Source organism: Ambystoma mexicanum, chromosome 12 (assembly GCF_040938575.1).
Source record: "Ambystoma mexicanum isolate Mex_15411 chromosome 12, UKY_AmexF1_1, whole genome shotgun sequence".
Classification (NCBI taxonomy): Eukaryota; Metazoa; Chordata; class Amphibia; order Caudata; family Ambystomatidae; genus Ambystoma; species Ambystoma mexicanum.
In genome coordinates, this window is record NC_090936.1 from 1,112,101,639 (window position 1) to 1,112,122,411 (window position 20,773).

Here is a 20,773-nt window from a genome sequence, read left to right on the forward strand (position 1 = left end):
TAAGGGGGGCACATTGTGTATGTTTTGTTCTGTGTGTTTGCTAAGTCAACCTACATTTTGCTCTCGTTTCTTTTTAGTTACCAGGCGCTTGAAGTCCATCAAGAATATCCAAAAAATTACAAAATCAATGAAGATGGTTGCTGCCTCCAAGTACACGAAAGCTGAGCGAGCACTGAAGCCTGCAAGGGTGTATGGTACCAGTGCACTAGGTAAGAGTTAAGTTTGATGCTGATGAGTTTGGGTGGGATCTTGGGTCACATGCTCAAATCTCAAGAGGTTCAACTCTGCATGCCTTCCTTTTAGGCGATGAATTGTGTACTTGTTTTAGTTGGGCGGTAGTAACACATTTTTATTTACAGCTCTAGGAAATAAATTTGGTGGCAAGACCCTCCTAAAACACTACCTTTCGTTGTTTGCTGCTCTTGGGTTTTTGCACTGTAATATGACGATTTGAGCATATCTAAAATGGTATCTAGGAGTCCTTCAGACAACCGGTTTTTAATCATTTGGAATGTCCTTATTAAGCTCACTGGTCAGTAAAGTTTTTCTCTTTGCAACTGCCCACCATTGACGTCAATGGAGTACCGATGTTTATATCTGCTACTGATTTTGAGGTCTTTTTAGTCTTCCTCACCTGCTCAACTGACTTAATTTAGGGTACACTTGGCAGTCCCTATTGTCCCCAGTTTATGGAGACCCTCTGCCATTTTTCTTCCACTTTACTTTTTGTAGGGCAGCACAAGCCAATACAGGGGTACATTGTGCCCCCTTTTCTTTGCCGTGAGATACTTTTTTTTTCTTTGTTACTTTTGACGTGCAACCTGATCAGGCTGGTGGAAGGAACCCATTTGTTTTTTTTGTTTTTATGTTGATGATGCACTACAATGAATATTTATTTTTACAACCATAATCTCTGGTTACCATGTTCTCAAAATGGCTGATTCTTGTGCTTAAAGCCCTGTCATCTTGTCCTCTCGTCTGAAATTACCATTTGAGTTCATGCACTTTCAAAGAAAGCGCAGTCAGTGTGCCTGCACTCGTTTAAACTGGGGAGGTGGCCTGTCTGGGCCCAATCCCCTTTTTAGCCAGTGTGTGATCTGTTGCTTGGCCGATAAGTGGTAGTTGGCTGCCTACCATTGGACAGCGTCTACTGTTTTGAATGTTGCAGGTCCGTTTTACTTGAAGTCCGGAGTGTCTTCGAGCTTGGTTTGTAGGCTAGGAGGCGAGGTTCAGGAGCCATTTTTGATGTCCCCCACTGGGGTTAAATATTCAACACTGAAGGACATCGCTTGGGCACTGGAGACTTCTGCTGCAACCAACCATGGCCCTGTCAACCACTGAGTAGCGGATGTTTGCATTCTGTTCAACATGAAGGGATCTGGAAGTGGTGCCGCTCTCGGGCTGGTGGGCACACAACAGTTTGGGTTCCTGCTTTGCTTTCACTGCATTTCAGAGCCTGGTAGAGTGGCAGTGCCTGCAACTGTCCTACATCCGCCTCCTTTTTCATTTCATCCACAGTGTGGCTACCCTGGCCTGCGGCACAGTATGCACTCTGGTGATTACAATGGCGATATGCCACAGTACAACCAATTTCTTACATAGGTTTTGAGTGTCCGACCAATTGGCAAAATGGTTGGCTCGCTAAACCGATTGCAATGGTGCTACCCATGGTAACCTGCAGTGGCTTTTAGTAGTATTTTCTCAGGCGTTTAGACTTTGTTTCCAGGCAGGCTCCAAATCAAAAGTAACATCAGAAAGATGGAAGAAGTACCCATTGTGTGGAAAAGATGCTTAAAGCTTCCAGCCCCAAGACTAGCCCCCCATGTCCATGTTCCTGAAAGATGCAGGCCAGTTGCAGACCCAGCAGCCTCTTCAATGCTTACGGCAAGCCCCCAGTTCAAGGTAGAGAGGCACCTCTCCAGGTTTCCCCTGTCGATGAGATAGCAGAGTTCCACTATGCAGTGGCTGGCTTGACCAATGCTGGTTCAGCAGCAGTCACTGGGGCTCCCCTGTCCGTGCTTAAGCATTGGTCTCTGTTGGTTAACATCCTCAGTGCTGCAGATCCTCGCCTTAAAGAATCTAACCGGTCCTTTCTTGTCGGGCCAAACAGCACCTACCCAGCAATCATGACTTTGCTCTGACGCAAATCTGCATTGGGGCCAGACGGGCCCTTTTAATCGGGTCTAGCCATCTCAAACGCACACTGGTTCTTTCGCTGTCTTATTTCATGAGATTGGCATAAGTGCTTGACCATATATGGTAATTTCCTACTGAAGATGAGAGCAAGGGAGGCAACATCCAAGAACAGGGCTTAAACCACAAGTTGTGAAGTCCATATTCTGGTGACAGATGCAATACATTGGGTAAGGGCCATGGGGATCGTTCAGGGGAAACTTGGTTGCCTCATCACAGATTCGAAACCCAGTCCTGTGAGGCTGCTCTCTGGCATGAAGTGCTATATTAAAGCTCTGTTAGATACATTTTTTGAGGTGGGTTAGGAAAAGGACAACCTGGACAACATGAAACTACATTAAAGTAATCCTGATCAGAACCCCATGTGCCAACACTAAAACATGGTCACGGTAATCATAAACCTTTTGGACATAGTATTGGGAACGATGCAAAAGTGCACCATACAGTAAATGTAGGGCCTAGAAGGGGGCGCAGGGGGAAAAGACACCAAAGTCTGACTAGCCTACATTTAGTCACCAGCTCATTACATTCCTGGGAAAAATTGTTAAAGTATTGCCTTGCAGTTATATATAGTAACAATACTTATGGGCGAGTATGTAATGCAATAATTTACACATACATATAAAATCAGTGGCTCAAACTAAAATTCTAGTCCTCGGCCTAAAAAGCACTGGTCCTAAGGTTGACAAGGTAGGTAAGCACCTCCAAGTCACTTTGCGAGCGTTCCAGAGAAGTTTGTAAATTCTGCATAGGATTAAACGGAACTAAGTCAATAGGCAGAGGTTATGGCGAACAGGAAGATATGTATGAGTTCTTCCCCAGAGGTGTGGAAAAGATTGCACGCCAGAGGAGACCCTCTTGAAGAGCTTCCGGGCCACATTCGAGACCCATAAAAAGATGCAGCCAAGCAGGAGCCCTGTCAATAGAAGTCTATGGCAGAATGCTGTTAAATGGTACCTGTAGAAACCTTCATCCCGAGCCATGAGGCACCTACAGGAAGTACCTCAAATAACCCATGGCCCAGAGGTAAGTACTCTGTGTAGGTACTGAAACGCAGTTCAGCAAGGACTGAACTACCCAGTGAGTACAGCTGTTCTTTACAGGGTTTAGTCAACAAGGATTCAAGATGGCCAAATAAAACCCTCTGTTTGGCATAGATGGCTCCTAGAAGACTCTAACACATCCAAGCAAATTCGGACAGTTTGGAGGGTAAAGAAGGGCGACCGGCAAGCAGAGCATGGTGCCATGAAGATCATGAATTTGTGGAGTCCAACTGGTGGGTGTACAAGACCTATCTCCTTGGTATTAGACCCACCTTTTAATATAGGCCTGTACTACACAAGTTGGTAGTATGACTGAGCAGCCTTAAGAGGGTCAATGTGAGCTGTACAATGAAATCAGTAAATACAGGTATCCAAGTAAACATTTACACACTTAAAGTTATAGTATACATTTTTTATATATATATATATATATATATATATATATATCAATATTTAAAAAGCAGCAACTAATAGTAACATTAATCCCTAAATTAGGATTCAATTTCAAAAAGAGCAATAAAGCAGGTGAGTAAACATTCCTATGTTATGTATATTCCAGCGAATTGTCATCTGAGGTAAGTAATACTTCTTTGTGATCACACCTGCAATATTGAGTTATAAGGAGGGAAACGTTATAGTTGGATCACAACATACTGTGTACTTAGAAAAACAGTTAAATTCTCCCTGAGGGATGTAGGCAGTCTTTTATCCAAGCAATAATAGTGTTCAGCAATTAAAACCTGTTTGGGAACAAGCTCTAACAAATCCAATAGATTCAGAAGGGTGTCTTTAGGGGAGCCTGGACAGCCAAAGCCAATGGGCTAGCTAAAAGTTCTGATGCTCTCGTTTTAAAAAATGTGTTTTAAAAAGTCAGTAGTTCAAATGGCAAATCACAGAAGCTCAAGGGGAGCCACCTTGAAGAGGCACACGCTGTGAGGCCAGTGCAGGTGAGTTGAGCTCATCTCAAAAAGAGGGTAAAATGGTACTCCCCAAGCTAGGAAGTACCACAGTTGGCAAAAGGTAGATGCACCCCAAACCCCACAGTACCTGTGAGCTGAAGAATTAGTTCCAGCTGGATGCCTGTTGCAGTGTAGCAGACCGTTGTTCCTGGTGACAAAATGTAGGACGTCGGGCGGGCTTGTGGGGGGGAAGAGGAGGGAGGAAGAGGAGACACAGCAGCCTTTTGTGATTTTGGCACAATTTTCTCTGTGAATAACGAAACGCTCCGATTAGAAGTTACTTGAGGAACTCGGGATGAAGATTTACTGGTTCTGCAGGGTCCCCTGGATACCCATAAAGTTTTGGACGGAGTCACACTTCCGAAGAGAATGCACTCTATGATGGTCAGGGTTCCCCTGGCATTGGGGTTCTGCAGCCTTGGAAAGTCACAAAGTCGGGGGTTGCGCCAAAATGAAGCGTGTCTCATGGCTAGTTGGTCCCACCAGCCCAAGGGAGGATGTCGTCCTGTATGGGTCTTCCCAGTCAAAACGAATACTGGGTCAGCACAGCTGCAGGGCTTCACCAGGCACTTGACAGTCCAGGTGGGTGCTGCTGGCGTCTCTTCACGTCTTTGTCAGATGTTGTCCTCCAGTGACTCTGCCTCTAGTCTCAACATCCTTGCCTTCTAAGCAAGTTCCCATTCATTCACAGGCCTAGGCTGTCAATCACCCAGCAGGGTGGCTGTCCTCCTGGACAGCCAGTCGTCCAATCAGAACTGGTTTCATTCTGGCACATACAGTTAAAGGACAAGGATGTTTCGAGCCCCTCCTCACTTCCTGCCTTTCCAGACACACTGTAGCATGGGCAGGCTTCAGGGCTGAAGTCCACCAAAGGCAAAATGCACAAAGGATTCAAACACAGTAAAAACCTCGGAAGGAACTAACTGATGAGAAATGGTGAAAAAAGAAGCCCGGGCCATTTTGTGACAATGATCACCCTTGGGTGCTGTACTGCACCCGAGGAATCGGCCTGGAGATACATGGCACAAGGTAGTAAAAAAGAAACAACTGCCACCAGCCATTCAAGTTAGTTAGTGTAACAAAATGCTACATGAGAAGTGGGATAAAGGAGTTATATCCATCTGTGGGAGAAAAGTTACCCCTCCCTGCTAATGGGTTCACACCGTTTAATTGCACTGCTGGTGGCGGCTACTTGCGCGCGCACAGCTAAAGAGAGAATGAATATCAACTTATCTAATATCACTTATTTAGAAAATCATTATCCAACGTACAAAATTATAACACTGAAGTCGGCTCAACAAAAAATAATTTTCAATAATTAAATCGCCAAAAATGATTTTTACATGGCTCCCTACTCGGGAGCCGCAAAGGGACCTCGTAATAAGGCGTTAAGGGGTTAACGGCGCCGCAACCTTTTACGGCGCCGTTAACCCCTTAACGCCAGGATCCTAATGAGGGCCAATGTAAGTAAAGTCAATTTCACTTCACTGCTCTTGGAAACAGTAGTTTATCCAAGAGAAGGTATTTAACCCTTTGGGAAATCTTTCCTTTCCCTTTGGGAAATCATTTGAAGGTGTGCTGTGTGTCACAATGTAAAGATGATGCCTAGGGAGTTTGTCCGACTCCAAAGTCAAAAGAAACACAGAGAATAAATCGTATTAAAAATTACATGAGCGATAAAGTTCAGCAAAGCGAGCTGGGGGTCTCTAAGGTAGAAGGGAATTAACACATTTTTGAGAATTCTCCCTAACAGTAACATTTTCTCTCGGGTCGACACATGTTTCGGCTCCTTATTCGTGATACACACGTTCACGTAGTTTAAGAGCCATCTTCAGGACATGCAGGTAATTCTATTTCAGGGTAAGTCAGTTGAAAGCCCCATTGATCACACATTCAATAATATAAAGACAGTACGTCAGTTTCATACTATGGTTAGACATCTCTTACACATTTATGGTCGTAGTGCCATCTGAACAAACGGTGTTCTACCTTTTTATTAAGGCTGAGAACGTAGGGATTGTGGGGCAATTTATTCCAGTCTGAGTACTTGGCTCACCCCAATTACTTCTCAGGGGTGCATTTGCTTCCCTCTACTAAAACGGAGGCATCTCATTGATGTGGTCCATTGTAGCGTATAACCCAATTTATGTTATGTTTTTTCTTGATAACTTAAAGACCTCTACAATTATAGTCTTGATCTATCCAGTTATCTTTTCATTGTTTTTCACTGGTGGGTCAGGTATGGAACCTAGAAATCTCTTCGTTGGTGCATCTCAATACAGGATTCGGTCTGTGAAAAATACAGAGAACTGGATCTGAGCATCATGTGTATATTGTCTCTCTTTCTATTCCGTTCTGGTGCGGCTCCCATCACAGGTGCACTTCTGTTCTAAACTCATATGCCATTTAAGAATGCTTGCACAGTTATTCTAAAAAGAAAAGAAAATTGTTTTTTCTTTTTCTAAACCTGTGTCAATGGATTTCATTTTTCAAAGATAGTGGCTTTCACCGCATAGTTGCAATATGGTGCTTGGCCACGTTACCAATGGTAGATGAAACATCCCTTCCCTGTCCTAATTGCTCTTGATCTAGGACGCGCCTGTATGCCATTATACAAAAGGAGTTGCTTACCTTATTCAAAAATTTGGAAGCTGAAAGGAACAACTTGCACATTGCTTATACGGAACGCTGCAGAGCGCACTCTGCATGTCTTGCGCGTTGTTTTGTATACATGATGGAACCAAGCCTCGTTGTCAGAACGATGCTTGAAGTCTATGGCTGGTAGCCATCTTGGGTGAGTGTGCCCAGTTGCCTTAACTCTTGGATCTTACCTGTGTAGACGTGAATATATACATGCATGTAGTTATTGCTAATCTATCTGAGTGCTGGTCTCGCAGAGAGTACACTAGTTCAATGCATGCAATCTGTGTTAAAGGGAATGTCCTGTAGCCTTTACTCTTGGGTCTGTTAACATAATAAAAACCCAGAAAGGTAGCACTGAGTAGAAGACGGATTGTCCACGATATATTTTGTATCTTGTCTTTTAGTGATTTTTCTTTTCTATCGGCTCGCTGACCAATACTGCTTGACAACCATAAAGGGGTGCCTGTCTACGGTGTGGTTTGTTCTGCAACATTTATCTTTGTGTCTGATCTCGTTCTATCCACATATGAGGCAGCAATGGATGTAAAAGAAGTGATGATCCTCTGTATAAATTCTTTCAAGGTATCTTTTCGTGGCTTTTATTCTTCTGTCTACTCCATGGCAGACAGGGTAATCTTTCTCATACGTTTGACCTCGAACATATTCGTGGGAGGATGTATGTAATCCTAATTTCATGAATCATCATGCATGAATGGTCCCCATTCAATACTTGTGTTTAGGCCATGGTTGACCACGTTTAGCTTAAATCTATTTTTGCTCTGCTCTTAGTTGAACATCTGTCCCCACCTCCTGGGCGACGCCTTGATCATTTGGATGATAAACCATGTCATGTATGTAGGTTTGTGTTGGTGTTGAACAAAATGGGCTGGGGTGCGCTGGTTTCACCTAACCAAATGTAACCCAGGCCTCCCTCTCGCTGATACCTACACCAGCGGTTCCTCCAGACAGACCCTCACCAACCTCCTTTGTTGTCTTTGCCAGACCTATGGACTCCACGTATGGCTTCTGTGTGCTCTCCTTTTTCCTCCTCTCCCATTAATGGTGGCACCAGGTGGGAGACCCTCCTGGCCCCCTTCCACTTCTCTAAGACAATTGTTAATGTTAACCTAACCCTCTAACACACTCCAATCGCAATAACGAAACTAAAGAGGAATCGTACCTGATTCCCCCCCCTCAATCTCTCAGCACTCTTCACCTCCCCTGTCTCGACCCACAACCTCTTTCCCCCAATCACCCCCTTTCCCTGTAGCTTCACCCTTCCTGAAACCCCTCTCCCTCGACTTCTCATCAACCGCAACCAAAACTCCTAACCGCCCACACCCCACCTTCAAATCCCCCAACCCAAACCCGAGCATCCTATCTCACGCAACCACCCATTCCCGCCCGAAACCCGCCAATTCTTCTGCTCGCCCACTATTCCCATCGATCATCTCCCACCCTCTCCAGCTTCTGCTCTCTCCGCCACCACCCCCTTCCGCTCCGAGACCAACCTTACCTCCTGATGTGAACTGCATCCTATTTAATGCCCGATCCGTAGCAAAAAACAGATACTACATCTTTGACCTCCTCGCCTCTGACAAACCAGATCTGGTTTTCATCACCGAAACTTGGTTCTCTGACTTTGCCCCAATCTCCAGTGAAGCTGCCCCCCCTCCCCACCCCACCCTACTACTCTCTCATCCCACTGAACCTGCTCTCCAGAGGAGGGGGGGGGGTAGCATTCGTCTTCAAGTCTCTCTTCCATGCCTCAATCATCGACAACCAACCTTCCATTCCTTCCTGCGAATCACTCCTAGTAAACTATCCCTCTCCCCATCGCTCTCGCACAGCTTCCTAATAATCTACTGGCCCCCTGGCTACCATAGACAATTTGCAAACAACCTCTGCGACTCTATTGCCACCCTTCAACTAAACCATCCCAACCTCACCCTTCTTGGAGACTTCAACATATGGCTCGACATCCCCACCAACCCTATGACTCACTCTCTGGTTGACGGTTTAGACGCAACTAGCCTCCAACCCCACATAAATGGCCTGACTCACTATAAAGGACACACTCTTGATGCCATCTTTAGCTCCAACACCCGGATTCATTTAAACCCCACCCCCCACCCCTACCATCTGGTCCGACCACTTCATTCTCTCCTTCACCATTTGCTCACCCGACCCTCGTCCCGTACTCTAATCTGAACCACCAAATCTAGGCAAATGCTGGAAAAAACTAATAATCGTCCCGGACCTAGCTGACGCACTCCTCCAGTCTCCACCGCTTACCTGCCAACTCAATAAACAACTAACCCCTGACTCCTTTGACTCATGGCTCAACGCACCTCTATTACGGCTCACACCCCCTTGCAAACCATCAACCCGCTGTGGCCTCTTCCCCACATGGTTCACTCCTGAATTGAAGACCACTAAACAACTATTTAAATACCTAGAACGCAAATGGCAGAAGGACAAAACCAAGGAGAACCGGGCCACCTTGGCCCGACACCTCTATCGGTACAAGGCCAAAATCCGGAAAGCTAAAAAAGCCCACTACAACTCTCGAATCCTAAACTGCAAAAACCCAAGCAAAGAACTCCACAAAATCATCTCTGAATTTACCAAACCGGCCTGCACCAAAACCGTCCTGACCCCCTCACAATCACTGTGCGACTCACTCTCCCTCCACTTCTACACCACAGCTCTCGAAAGAACAAATACTCTAGCCACCAAACTGGCTCTTGCATCCACCAGGCAATACTCTGCCCACCCCTCCTCCCCCATATCGACCAGCCCACCACGCAACCAACGTTCAAATCCTTAAGTCCAATATCACCAGAGCAATTTCTCAAACTCCTATCCGCCCGCAAACCATCTGGCTCTCCGCTGGACCCTTGCCCGGCCACAACCCTCAAAGAGATTTTCTCTTCCACCTGTGCGGGAGAACGCGCAAGATCCATCATAAATGCCTCCCTTTCCTCTGGTCTTTCCCGACGTATTCAAAACGGTTCATGTCAAACCGCTAATTAAAAAACCTTCCCTCGACCCTCTCGAGCCCAAAAACTACCGCCCCATCTCAAAACACCAGATTCCTTGCCAAACTCATTGACCGAACTGCCTACTCGCAACTAAATGCCTTTGTCGAAGCCAATAATCTCCTAGACCCGCACAATCAGGCTTCAGAGCCCGTCACGGAACTGAAACCACCCTAACTGCAATCTGGGATGACCTTAAAATAACAGCAGACTCCGCGGGATACGCCGCACTAATCCTTCTTGACCTATCTGCTGCCTTTGACACAATCAATCACAATCAATCACTCAATCCTCCTAGACCGCCTCCACTCCGTAGGAAGTCGTGGTACCGCTCTTAAATGGATAGCTTAATTCCTAAAAGATAGGTACCAAATAACGATACTCTCCACTTGCACCTCCCAAGCCCGACCAGTCGACACGGGAGTCCCACAAGGAGCATGCCTATCCGCCCTCCTGTTCAATCTCTACCTGATCTTCCTCCCACCAATAATTCGTTCACACAACATCCTATATTATAACTACGCTGACAACATCAACTAATCCTAAAACTAATGAACTCAAACTCCCGACCTGACCTGGCCTCCTGCCTCCTCGACATCGAACTATGGATGACCCAAAGCCACCGCCTGTGTTAAACACCTCAAACGGAAATCGTGGTATGTGGCAACTCCAAACTTCTTCCGCACCCACTACCCTGGCCACCAGCCATGGGCAATTCACCAAATCTTGGATGCACCCTTGACTCTGACCTAACACTCTCGCGCCAAGTCAACGTCGTCTCAAAGTCCTGCCACTACCACCTTAAAACCCTTAAGCGCATCTTCCCGTATCTCTCCTTCCCCAACAGAATCTCTGCGGTCCAATCAATCGTTATATAAAGACTAGACTACGCAAATCCCCTATACCTCAGAGTCCACACGTACCAAATGAATAAACTCCAAAGGGCACAAAACGCAGCTGCCAAAATGCTACTTGCGCTAGGACCAAGAGACCACATCTCGCCCGCCCTTAAAACGCTACACTGGCTTCCAGTAGCCCGAAGGGTGACTTTCAAAACATTATGCATCTCCCATCGAGCAATGCATAAAACTGGACCTCAATACCTTCAAGACAAGCTAAAACCCTATCACCCCCCATGCACCCTAAGATCAAGCTCAACCGGCCTCCTAGTCATACCTAAGACAAACTCTGTCAAGTTGGGCGGATCGTCATTCTCAGCCTTCGCCCCCACCCTGTGGAACTGGCTCCCAGCCCACATCTGCCTAACTGAGGATCTAACGTCTTTCCGCAAACTGCTGAAAACTTGGATCTTCCCATAAATCCATCCGGTACCAAACTAACCCAAACAGAATAACAGCATCTAAATGACACCAATCCAACAAATTACTTGACGCGGAAATGACAGCTAATAACCTCGAGTATGAACTAGAAGGACAACCAGAATTAAACGAGTAAACTAGATCGAAACAGTGAAGTGGATAATAAGAATAAATCACAGGAAACAGTAAAGAGACTTAAATTGCTGAAATAAACATAATGCATGAGGAGCGAACGAAGTGGATGAAATGGTTAGAACGGACAAAGCGTGCGGAACAGATGAGTGCGCTGGGTGGAAGAAGACACGAGTGGACGAACAGATGACTATAGATCGGATGAGTATGTAAATCAAATGACCGTTGATCGGATGAGTATATAAAATGGATGAACCTGTTAAGCGGTTGTAGAACGTGTATAGGACGGACCAGCGTGTAGAGTGGATCAGTGCGTAAATATTGAGAAACTGGTATAATGTATAGAACTGACGAGTGTGTAGAGAGGACGAGTGTGGATAACTGGTAAGTACGAAAGCGAAGAGAATGTGCAGATCACTGGAGCAGACGAATGTGCAGACCCTAGCGGATGAGGGCATGGAGCGGATGAGGGCATGGAGCGGACGACCGCGAGGAGCGGTTGAGTTGAAAGCATGGAAAAGCACGCTTGCATAGAGCGGATGAGTACATGGAGCAGATGAATGAAGGAGCAGATGAGTGAGGCGAGCGGATGTGTGGGGCGAGCGGACGACTGCGAGGAGCGGAGGAGTTGAAAGCATGGAAAAGCATGCGTGCATGGAACGGATGACTGCATAAAGTGGAGTCCGGGGAGCAGACGAGTGCGTAGAGGGGGTGAGTGCGTAGAGGGGGAACCAATAAGAGTGCTTGGAACAGACTGGAGCGCATCATCTCTCACCACCACGCTTACTCTTCTTTACACCACCACTCAACTAGAACACAGAGATACGATGACACCATTCGGTATAACTGTTCTCATACCTACACCTGCCGCTTACTCCCCATCATTCTAAGTAAACACTGCTGGTTACAGCCCCCCCCCCCCGCCAAGTGTTCTCAGGCCTAACGCAGCCACATTCGGTCTGGATAAATCCTGCCAGAACGAACACATACTACAGATCTCTCAACCACCACACCTACCAGCTGCACACATACCTGGTGCTCACATGCACCTTTGACTCTCTACTGACCTGAACTTCGGTTCCCAAGGGCGTTCAACCTAACGGCGCCTTAAGACCATACCAGTGGTTTATAAGGCGCTATATAAATGCAAAATAACATATAAATGGCACCGTCCTGGTCCAAGGCCCTCGGGCCAAACTCCTCCTCTTTGATCGACTCTTCCCACGCCTCATCAACTTCCTTTCTTCTCCTGCTGTCCCTTCTTTCCCCTCTCTGGGTCCTTTGCCTCCCTACTCTGCCACGTCTCTGGCACCTTCATCATCCTCCTCCTCCTTGGCTCATTCTACACTTCTGCAGGGCGTACTTCTGACTACCCCTCCATGGAAGTCTAAGGGTGGCAACCTTCTCCACATTGCCACTCTCGCTCAGCTGTCAAACACTCCTCCGACATCTGCCGTCTCCTGGAAGAATTTAGCCATGTTGTTCTCGGTCCTACCGAGACAGGGTTCACGGGCAGATTTGTCACGCGTTTTGCCACTCATCCCTGATGGCTACAAGATCCTCTCCGCGCCCAGATCCATCTGTTCCGGTGGGGGTGTTATCTTGATCTTCCCGGAGTAGATCCCTGCCTCTAACATTCGTATGCAGGTCTACTCCTTTTGAATGCCTGGTCTGCAAACTCTCTCATGGCCGCTCTCACTGTGGCGATCTACCAGCTGCCTGGTCAGGTTACCTACTTGCTCGCCGAGTGGGCTGACCTCTCCTCCCTCCTGGCCTCGACCACTCGACTCCTCCTCCGAGACCTGAAAATCCACCTGGATGCTTCCTGTCCCCCTCTGCACTCTTTCACAGACTCTGCGAGTCTTTCTTTCGCTGTATTATTCCCTCTAGCCTGACTCGCTTTGCAGTGCACACCCTGGATGTTGTGATCTTCTCAGACCTCCCCCTCTCGAACCCTCTCACCACTCCTTTTTCTGGAGTTCTCAGTCTCCCCTACTGCCCCCCCAACAAACTTCTGTCATTCGACCCATGAAGCTTGTCAACAGAGGCTTTCGCTGCCACTTTCTCTCCTCCTTCTGCACCTCTGGCTGACTCGCATCCTGACGCAGCCTTTACAACCTCCATTCTACTATCTCTGACACTCTTGATGTACTTGCCCCCGTCATGAGGATCTGCCTGAAGCCCAAAGCCAGTGCAACTCTTGGTATGACTCCGACCTCGTCACCCTTAAACTCAAGTGTAGGGTGGCTGAGAGGAAATGGCGGGCATCTTGGGCACCCTCTGACAAACTGGCCTGCTCCAAAGGCAGTACCGACTCTCTGTCCACACTAAGAAGAGAGCTCACATCCAAGCACGTGTCTGCGGCATTTAACAACTCAGCCGAACTCTTTAAAATCTTCAAGGAGCTGGCCAATCCTGCTGCAGTCTCTCTACCTCTCCTGTGCACGGTCTTGGCTTCACATTTTATCTCAAAAACCGGCACATCTTGTCCACCCTCCCGTCCCATCCTCCTACTTTTTCCCTCTACCTCTGGCCTTTCTGTGGCCACCTCTCCTCCTCCCTTCCTTTCCTATGTTCACCCTGATGAGGTTTCTAGACAAGTTCTCCCTGTTCATCCAAAACCATCAAGGACCACATTGACATCCTCGCTGCAACCTTGGCCTACTTTTGGAACCGCTCCTTTGCCACTGGAACCTTCCCTTCCCCCTCCCACCTGAAGCACTCTTGTGCACCCTCTTCTTAAGAAACCCTCAGCCGACCCCTCCTGTCTGGCGAACTACCGCCTGATCTCCATTACTGGGCGAACTCTTGGAAAAGCTGGCCATCTCCCAGCTTGACCTTCACACTGAACCTGTTGGTTGTCTCCATGACCATCAGTCTGGCTTCAGAGCGGCCGGAAGCATGGAAATGGCGCTCCTAACATCTGTGAAGACCTGCTCTCAAACCTGGATGCTAACCACCCCTCTGTCCTTATCCTACTCGATCTCTCTGCTGCTTTAGATAATATCAAACATGCCATCCTGCTCAACCGGCTCCGTGATAACCTGGGTATCACTGAACAGGCCCTGGTCTGGCTGACCTTTCTCTCTGAGGTCCCCCACACCCCCCAGGTCAAACGTGGGTCTTTCCTCTATCTCTCTACCTGTAGTGTTCCCCTGGGGTCTAATCTTTTTCCCTGGCTGTTCAACCAATACCTGGCACCTCTCGCCCACTGCATAGCGGCTCTAAATTTCAGTGCTATGCAGATGACACTCTGCTCGCTTTCAGGCTCCCCTCAGCCGCCTCTTCTCCCTCTCTCATCCAGGATTGACTTTCCGCAATACAGGGGTGGTGTGCTGCCAATGATCTCTGCCTCGATGCCATTAAGACCGAGATCCTACTCATTGGCTCATCAGCACCTTTCTTTCCTGTCACTCTCCGGCCGCCCACTTTGGGCCCTCTTCCTGCTCCCACCTGTGAGGCGAAGAACCTCGAGGTAAACTTCGGCTCCACAATATCCTTCTCTCCTCACATCTCTGACGTCCTTAAGAAGTTACACTACCAGCTGCACCTCCTGAGGAGAAGTATTCTTCCTTTCCTCACCTCCCCCAGAAGCTCACTGTCTCCTGAGCTCTGGTTCTCTCTAGGCTGGACTATTGCAATAGCCTCTTTCTAAATCTGTCTGCTTCTACTCTCCGCCCTCTGCAACTCATCAGAACAGGACTGCAAGCCTTGTCCTTGGCCTCAAGCCCAGGGATCGTATTTCTCCTGCACTGAAATCTCTTCATTGGCTCCCAGTGGCGGGAAAGATTAAATTCAAGACCCTTTGCATTGTCCACAAGGCCTTCTGGGGCCTGGGACCGCAATACCTCCAACTCTTTCTCTACGGAAATGTCTTCCTACTCGAGCTCTTAGCTCCTCCACCTCCAACTCCTTGAGGGTCAGTCGCTTCTCCAAGCAACGAGTTGGGGCAAGATCGCTTTCTTCGGTGGTGCCTCCCTCTGGAACAGCCTCCCTGCCTCTCTGAAACTTGAGCAGAACCATCTCCGGAAGCACCTCAAGACCTTCCTCTTTCCCTTCTGCCTTCTCTTACTCTCCCCTTCTGATCTCCTGTCTGATACTTTCACTGGTCCCCTGGCTACCTTCTGAATTCGGGCCCAGGTCCCTACCCGTCCAGCTGCACACTCGCACTGCCTCCTGGCATCCCCTGTACTTGTGGCCTGTATCTGTAAGCCTACAGTCACCTTTCCTGCACTTATTAGACACTGGTTGTCTGCACTTTTTAACTGTCGCACTTGACAACTGCTGGCTGTACTACTATTGTGTTGATTTCTTGTCTATTCTCCCTCCCCCGTGGCACTTCTCCCCTACCCGCTCTCCTGCACTTGTGCAATCTCAATGTCACTAGGCCTAGTAAGATCGGTGTTTTTGTCCTATGTTTTCCCCTCGCTTGCCATGTAGCGCCTTGTAGGCGCGTTATAAATGCCATGTCATATCATATCATAAAGGGGATCCAAAGATTCTTTATACCGCTGGGAACTGTAATTCTCACGAGGTTAACCAGAGAAGGTTGAAAGGGGAGCCCTAAGGGCAACCCTGCAACAGTAAAATGGCATACACCAAAAGTTTTCAGAGGATAAAATTAAAAAGGCACTATGGAGAGTCTTAAAAATGACACCCATAAGGAGTAAAAGATTCTGAGAGTTTGGAAAAAGGTTCCCACTCGGTGAGGTATAGGGGAAAATAATCTACCAGTAAAGCAAAAAATTCTAGGGTTGACACTGTCGGGAAGATTTACCATTACTACGAAAATCTTACCTAACACGGAGCACTGATCAAAGCAAACGAATATTAATTCTATCTAGTAAAATAAAGCCCATTTTGCAAATGGTAAGAGGTGTACATTTGGAACATTTGACGGACCAAGTTGGGCACTGATTAATTTGAGGTGGTCTTTTTTATGAGAATTAAAAAAGAAAGACTTGAAGCTTTTTCACAGTACTGGCAGTTTGGCCACTACACTAAAATTGTTGCGTAGAGTGTTCCTTAGTTGTCAAATAAGGCTTGACTATTTTGCTGTAAGGCTTGGATTTTGCGTGAATACTTAATCCGAAGAGAGATATGCCTTAGTTGGCAGCTATGGAGATACTATTCTAATGTAAAATCAGTAATTATTGTGCGACTAATATGAGATTTGTTAATGACGAGGCAGATATGATATTGTGGTCAGACAATGGTGTATACAGGCATGATCAATGGTTGCCAGATTATTTGAGGCCAACCTCTTCAACGCTATTGCATAGTAGCAACCCTTTAGGAAAATTGAAGACTGCATTGTGCCATTCAACTGCGATTTACAAAGCTGATATTCAAAACACTGATTTTCATCTCTCCCTGTCATTCTAGCTCTGTATGAGAAAGCGGAGATCAAGGCCCCTGAAGACAAAAAGAAGCACATTCTCATTGGCATTTCCTCCGACCGTGGTCTCTGTGGTGCCATCCACTCCTCTGTCGCTAAAATAATCAAAAATGAGATTAATGCCATGTCCACCAGTGGGAAGGAAGTCATGATTGTGGGCATCGGTGACAAACTGAGGGGTATTCTACACAGGTATTTTTATGTTTGTATTTATTTTTACTTGTTTATAACCCCGAGTTTCAGTTGGGTTGAACATCTTTGTATTTGTTACATATTACGTTCTTGCCCTTGTGTCAACGAGGCTATTTTACGCTGATGGATACTCTGGCAGTGGGGCACAAGTGTTTGGGTAGGTGGATGTCTGGGTAGTGGGGACTTTAATAGTTCAAGTATTTTCTTTAATTCGAGGAAAGTTAAGTTATTAGCCACTAAATATCTTGTGCGTGCTTTTCAGTGGTATGTTCCATGTAATGCTCTGAGATAGCGTGAGGTTAAGCTGTCCAAATCTGATGAAACCACATTTGTTGAGTAGGAAGTTATGGTTCACAGTGCTGAGTGCGCTAGCGTGTAATAGGCTTTCTGCCATTTCTTGCAGCATGCCATTGCCAGCAACAGCTTTCTGGTTCAGTGACTTCCTACTGCCACTTTCTACAGAGCTAAGTGCACTCCTCTGCACAGCTGATAAGCTGAATGCCTCTAGTTTTGCTTTGTCTGCTCCTGCACATGTGCTTCTGGTTTGAAATAATTCTAAGATGGTAATACATTCTTACCATGGTAGGTTGGCATGTCTGAAGGTGAAAGTGAAGACCCTATCTGATCCTTTTGTTTCATTATGCATCTGTGCGCAGGCTAATGGCAGGGGTTACTTGGCAGCTAGGAAATTTGACTGAAAATGTTGTTTTATTGACATCAAGCACTGTTATGAAGCACTCGCCAGTTTTGGTTTGTTAATTTGTCGTATGTCTCCCGTAAACAATAATTAATCTGCTGCAAACTAGATAAACATTTTGGGTATTTGAGACCTGGTTTACAGACATTACTTTACACTGTTGGGAAGAAAGCCTACTTTTTACCAAATGAGGTAGCTCCTTGTACTTTCTGCTGGCTATCTGGGTGTTGGGCTGCATTTTTCCTGCCTGTCTGGTGTAATCCAAAGCCTGGGGGTTCTCTTAAGAGTTGTTAAAAGTCTTAAGGCAGGGTTATGACAAACATACCCCATCCCCTGCCCCCCCCCCACCCCCACGCTTAGTTATGGGGCTATGCCAGTGATGGCTATTAGAATGTTCATCTTGTGTGTGCTTATCCCCACTTGGTGAGGCCCACTGCGCTTTCTGCTGGCCTATTGGATTTTGGCTGACTCCTTCTTTTTCTGTGATTCTGGGAACCCCTTTTCTGTTGTCCTTGACATTCCGCTTTCCTCCACCTGTTTGAAGCATCTGTGTTTTACTATTGCAGCACACATCACCCTCTGTGTAGTGTTGCCGGGAGCTCCCTGAGCTGCTTTGGTTTTCTTTTTAACTTAATGTTACCAGGATAAGGAATTTGTGAGCCCAGCCACCCCCCCGCCCCCCCTTCCTTATGTTGAGGGCTGAGGATACATGGTATTCCTTTTCTCGCTTCTCCTGGAACTTTCCAGTCAGTGGCAAGTCTGAGTGACTGGTGGCAGTGTATCTTTTCTACAGACATTTGATGGTTTTTGCATAGCTGCGTTAAAGGACACATGGTTCGCCATTGACCTAAAGAGTGTGTGTGTGTGTGTATATGTGTGTGTATATATATATATATATATAAAAATTTTGTTTTTGCCAACTCGTGTTCACACAACTGGTTATGCACAGAAGGGTCACTATTTTTATTTATTATTGAAACTTCAGCGCAGCGAACCTCTTGGGAAGCCAACAAGTCGCCAAGCTTTTGTTACAACACATTGTCATATGTGCCTTGTTATCCATTACAGTGTAAAAGAAAATAAAACAATCAGCAATCCAGCATATAAAGTTGTATCATGTCATCGTATTAATAACAATGTAAGAGTTCCATACGACATCATTTTTCAGTTAAATTTAGAGAGTCCAAGAAGTTCACAATTGCGCAGGTCCACTTAATGTTATGTCTGGCAACCACATAAGACCACCAATTTTGATTGTCTGATTTAACAGGGGTAAAGTTTCCTAAGTGACGCAGTCGACGTAAGGTTGACGCATGGCATCCGATAATTAGATGTTCGATAGATTCGATTCGAAGATTGCAGAATCTGCAAAGATTGCCGTTTGCTTCGTTAATGTGTTGTAGAAATTGCATTTCCCTGGTGTTTAATGCATTCAAACGCAGCCTCAAAAATTGGTCACGATGATGTCGCGAGTGGCAAGTTACCAAGTAGCGACAATAAGCATTGAGTTTGTGTATGCCTAATCCCGATCTCAAGAATGTAGGCTTCGTTTTCAGCAGATCGTAATTCTGGATCCAACACCAACGGTCAAATTTCTTTTTTACGCGCTGAGGTTGGCTGAGCAAGTCAGCTATGTTCAAATCGGCATTGTCTAGAGTGGCTTCCAGTAATTGCTGCCAGTCTCCAAGACGGCCCGGTCGCCCACAGCCTGGACGATTTTCAAAAAGTTGGTATGACGGAGGTAGTGGGTGCAGCTTCATCTTTCGTAGCACCATTATTGATTTCCACATGATGCAACTATGTATTTAATTTATTGATAATTCATATCGAAGATACACCATTGAAATGTACGAGGGTATATGCAATACCCGACGCCAAAATAAGCCTTCAAGCTTCTGCCAGAATAGGGCATCAATGTTCCAGCCTGATTCCGATCCAAACGTAATCGCGGGAATTACCTTTGAATGTAAAACATTAGTACCGGTTCAAGAGAAAATTTGCCTTGAGGCTTGAATACTGAATTGAATCATCCGATTTGTGAGGTCCAACTTCCAGTGATGTTCATTGATTTTGATATTGACCCAACATTCTGGCTGTATTGGGTTTTTTTTTTTTTTTTTTTTTTTTTTTTTTTACACCATTTCTTGTGTGCTTGCCCTTTCTTGGTCCTTCTGCCATCCTGGGCTGGGGAGGTCCTGGTTTGACTTTTGTCTTTGGTGAGAATCCTTTGGGAAGCCCGCCAAGTTTCCAGAGTGTCTGTGAAGACAGGAAACCAAGAAGGAGCCAAACGGTTCAGCTCTTTGTCTTCTGGCATGCCTGCCTGGAACCAGTTCCAACTGGGAGGCTGGCTCTCCTAAAAGGACGGACACCCTCCAAAGTTTGAATGTAGCTCGAGTGCTGATTTGCTGGGTTCCTGGATAAATGTCCTGGATCCTGAAGCTAAGTCTGCCACTGGAACAGAAGAACTGAAGGTGAAGACTACCAGAAATACCTGCAGTCTTTTCCAGTAGATGGTGAAGCTTGCTGAAGTGACCGCTGCTGTTCTGACCAAGTTTTCAGGGAAGCTCCGAAAAGGATGACTTCCTACCATGGATTGGTGGGCATAATCGGTGCCAAGACTACCTGCAATTTGATCCATCACACGACATGCTGCAACCTTCCTGGGCTGCAAACCACCAAACCCTGTTATTTTCGACCATCCTGTCCTGCTGTGCATAGTCTTTCAGCTTCCTGAAACTTTGGTGCACTCCTGCTGGAATTCCAGAAGGATGTTTCCCCTCACCAGAGTGCCGGACTGAGAAAGCGAGGCAAATCAATCGGACGAGAACTGTTCTTCACTGGTGTCTCTGGGAAAGGCACCAAAACCGCAGATCCGCGTTTTGAGCTCGAAGAATCTGTTGCTGGGTGTCCCTAGACTGTTGTTGTGAACGTAGAGGAAGCTGAGACTCTGGTTCGGAGCTCAAAGACATTACTGAGGAACCCTCTGGTTCCCGCGTACCTGTCCCCAGCCTCAAATGGCTGAGTGCTGCTATGAGGAAGGCCTCTGGCGACGATGGTGCACACGCACATACTACAACAAAGCGCACAACCCATGGCTGTTCTTCGGCAGAGCTGTTAAATGAAAGGCTGCATGGCGCCGGTAGGTGCCTGTCGACC

At 46.6% G+C, this 20,773-nt stretch overlaps 1 protein-coding gene across 3 annotated transcripts in view; it reads left to right on the forward strand.

The window, feature by feature from the left end:
• Positions 1-20,773, forward strand: part of ATP5F1C (ATP synthase F1 subunit gamma) — a 112,267-nt gene that overhangs the window by 25,155 nt on the left and 66,339 nt on the right. For all 3 annotated transcript variants that reach the window (XM_069629677.1, XM_069629678.1, XM_069629679.1), the window contains exons 3-4: positions 78-209; positions 16,716-16,920. In XM_069629677.1, coding sequence (XP_069485778.1) covers positions 78-209; positions 16,716-16,920 — 337 coding nt within the window. The remainder of the gene's footprint in view (positions 1-77; positions 210-16,715; positions 16,921-20,773) is intronic.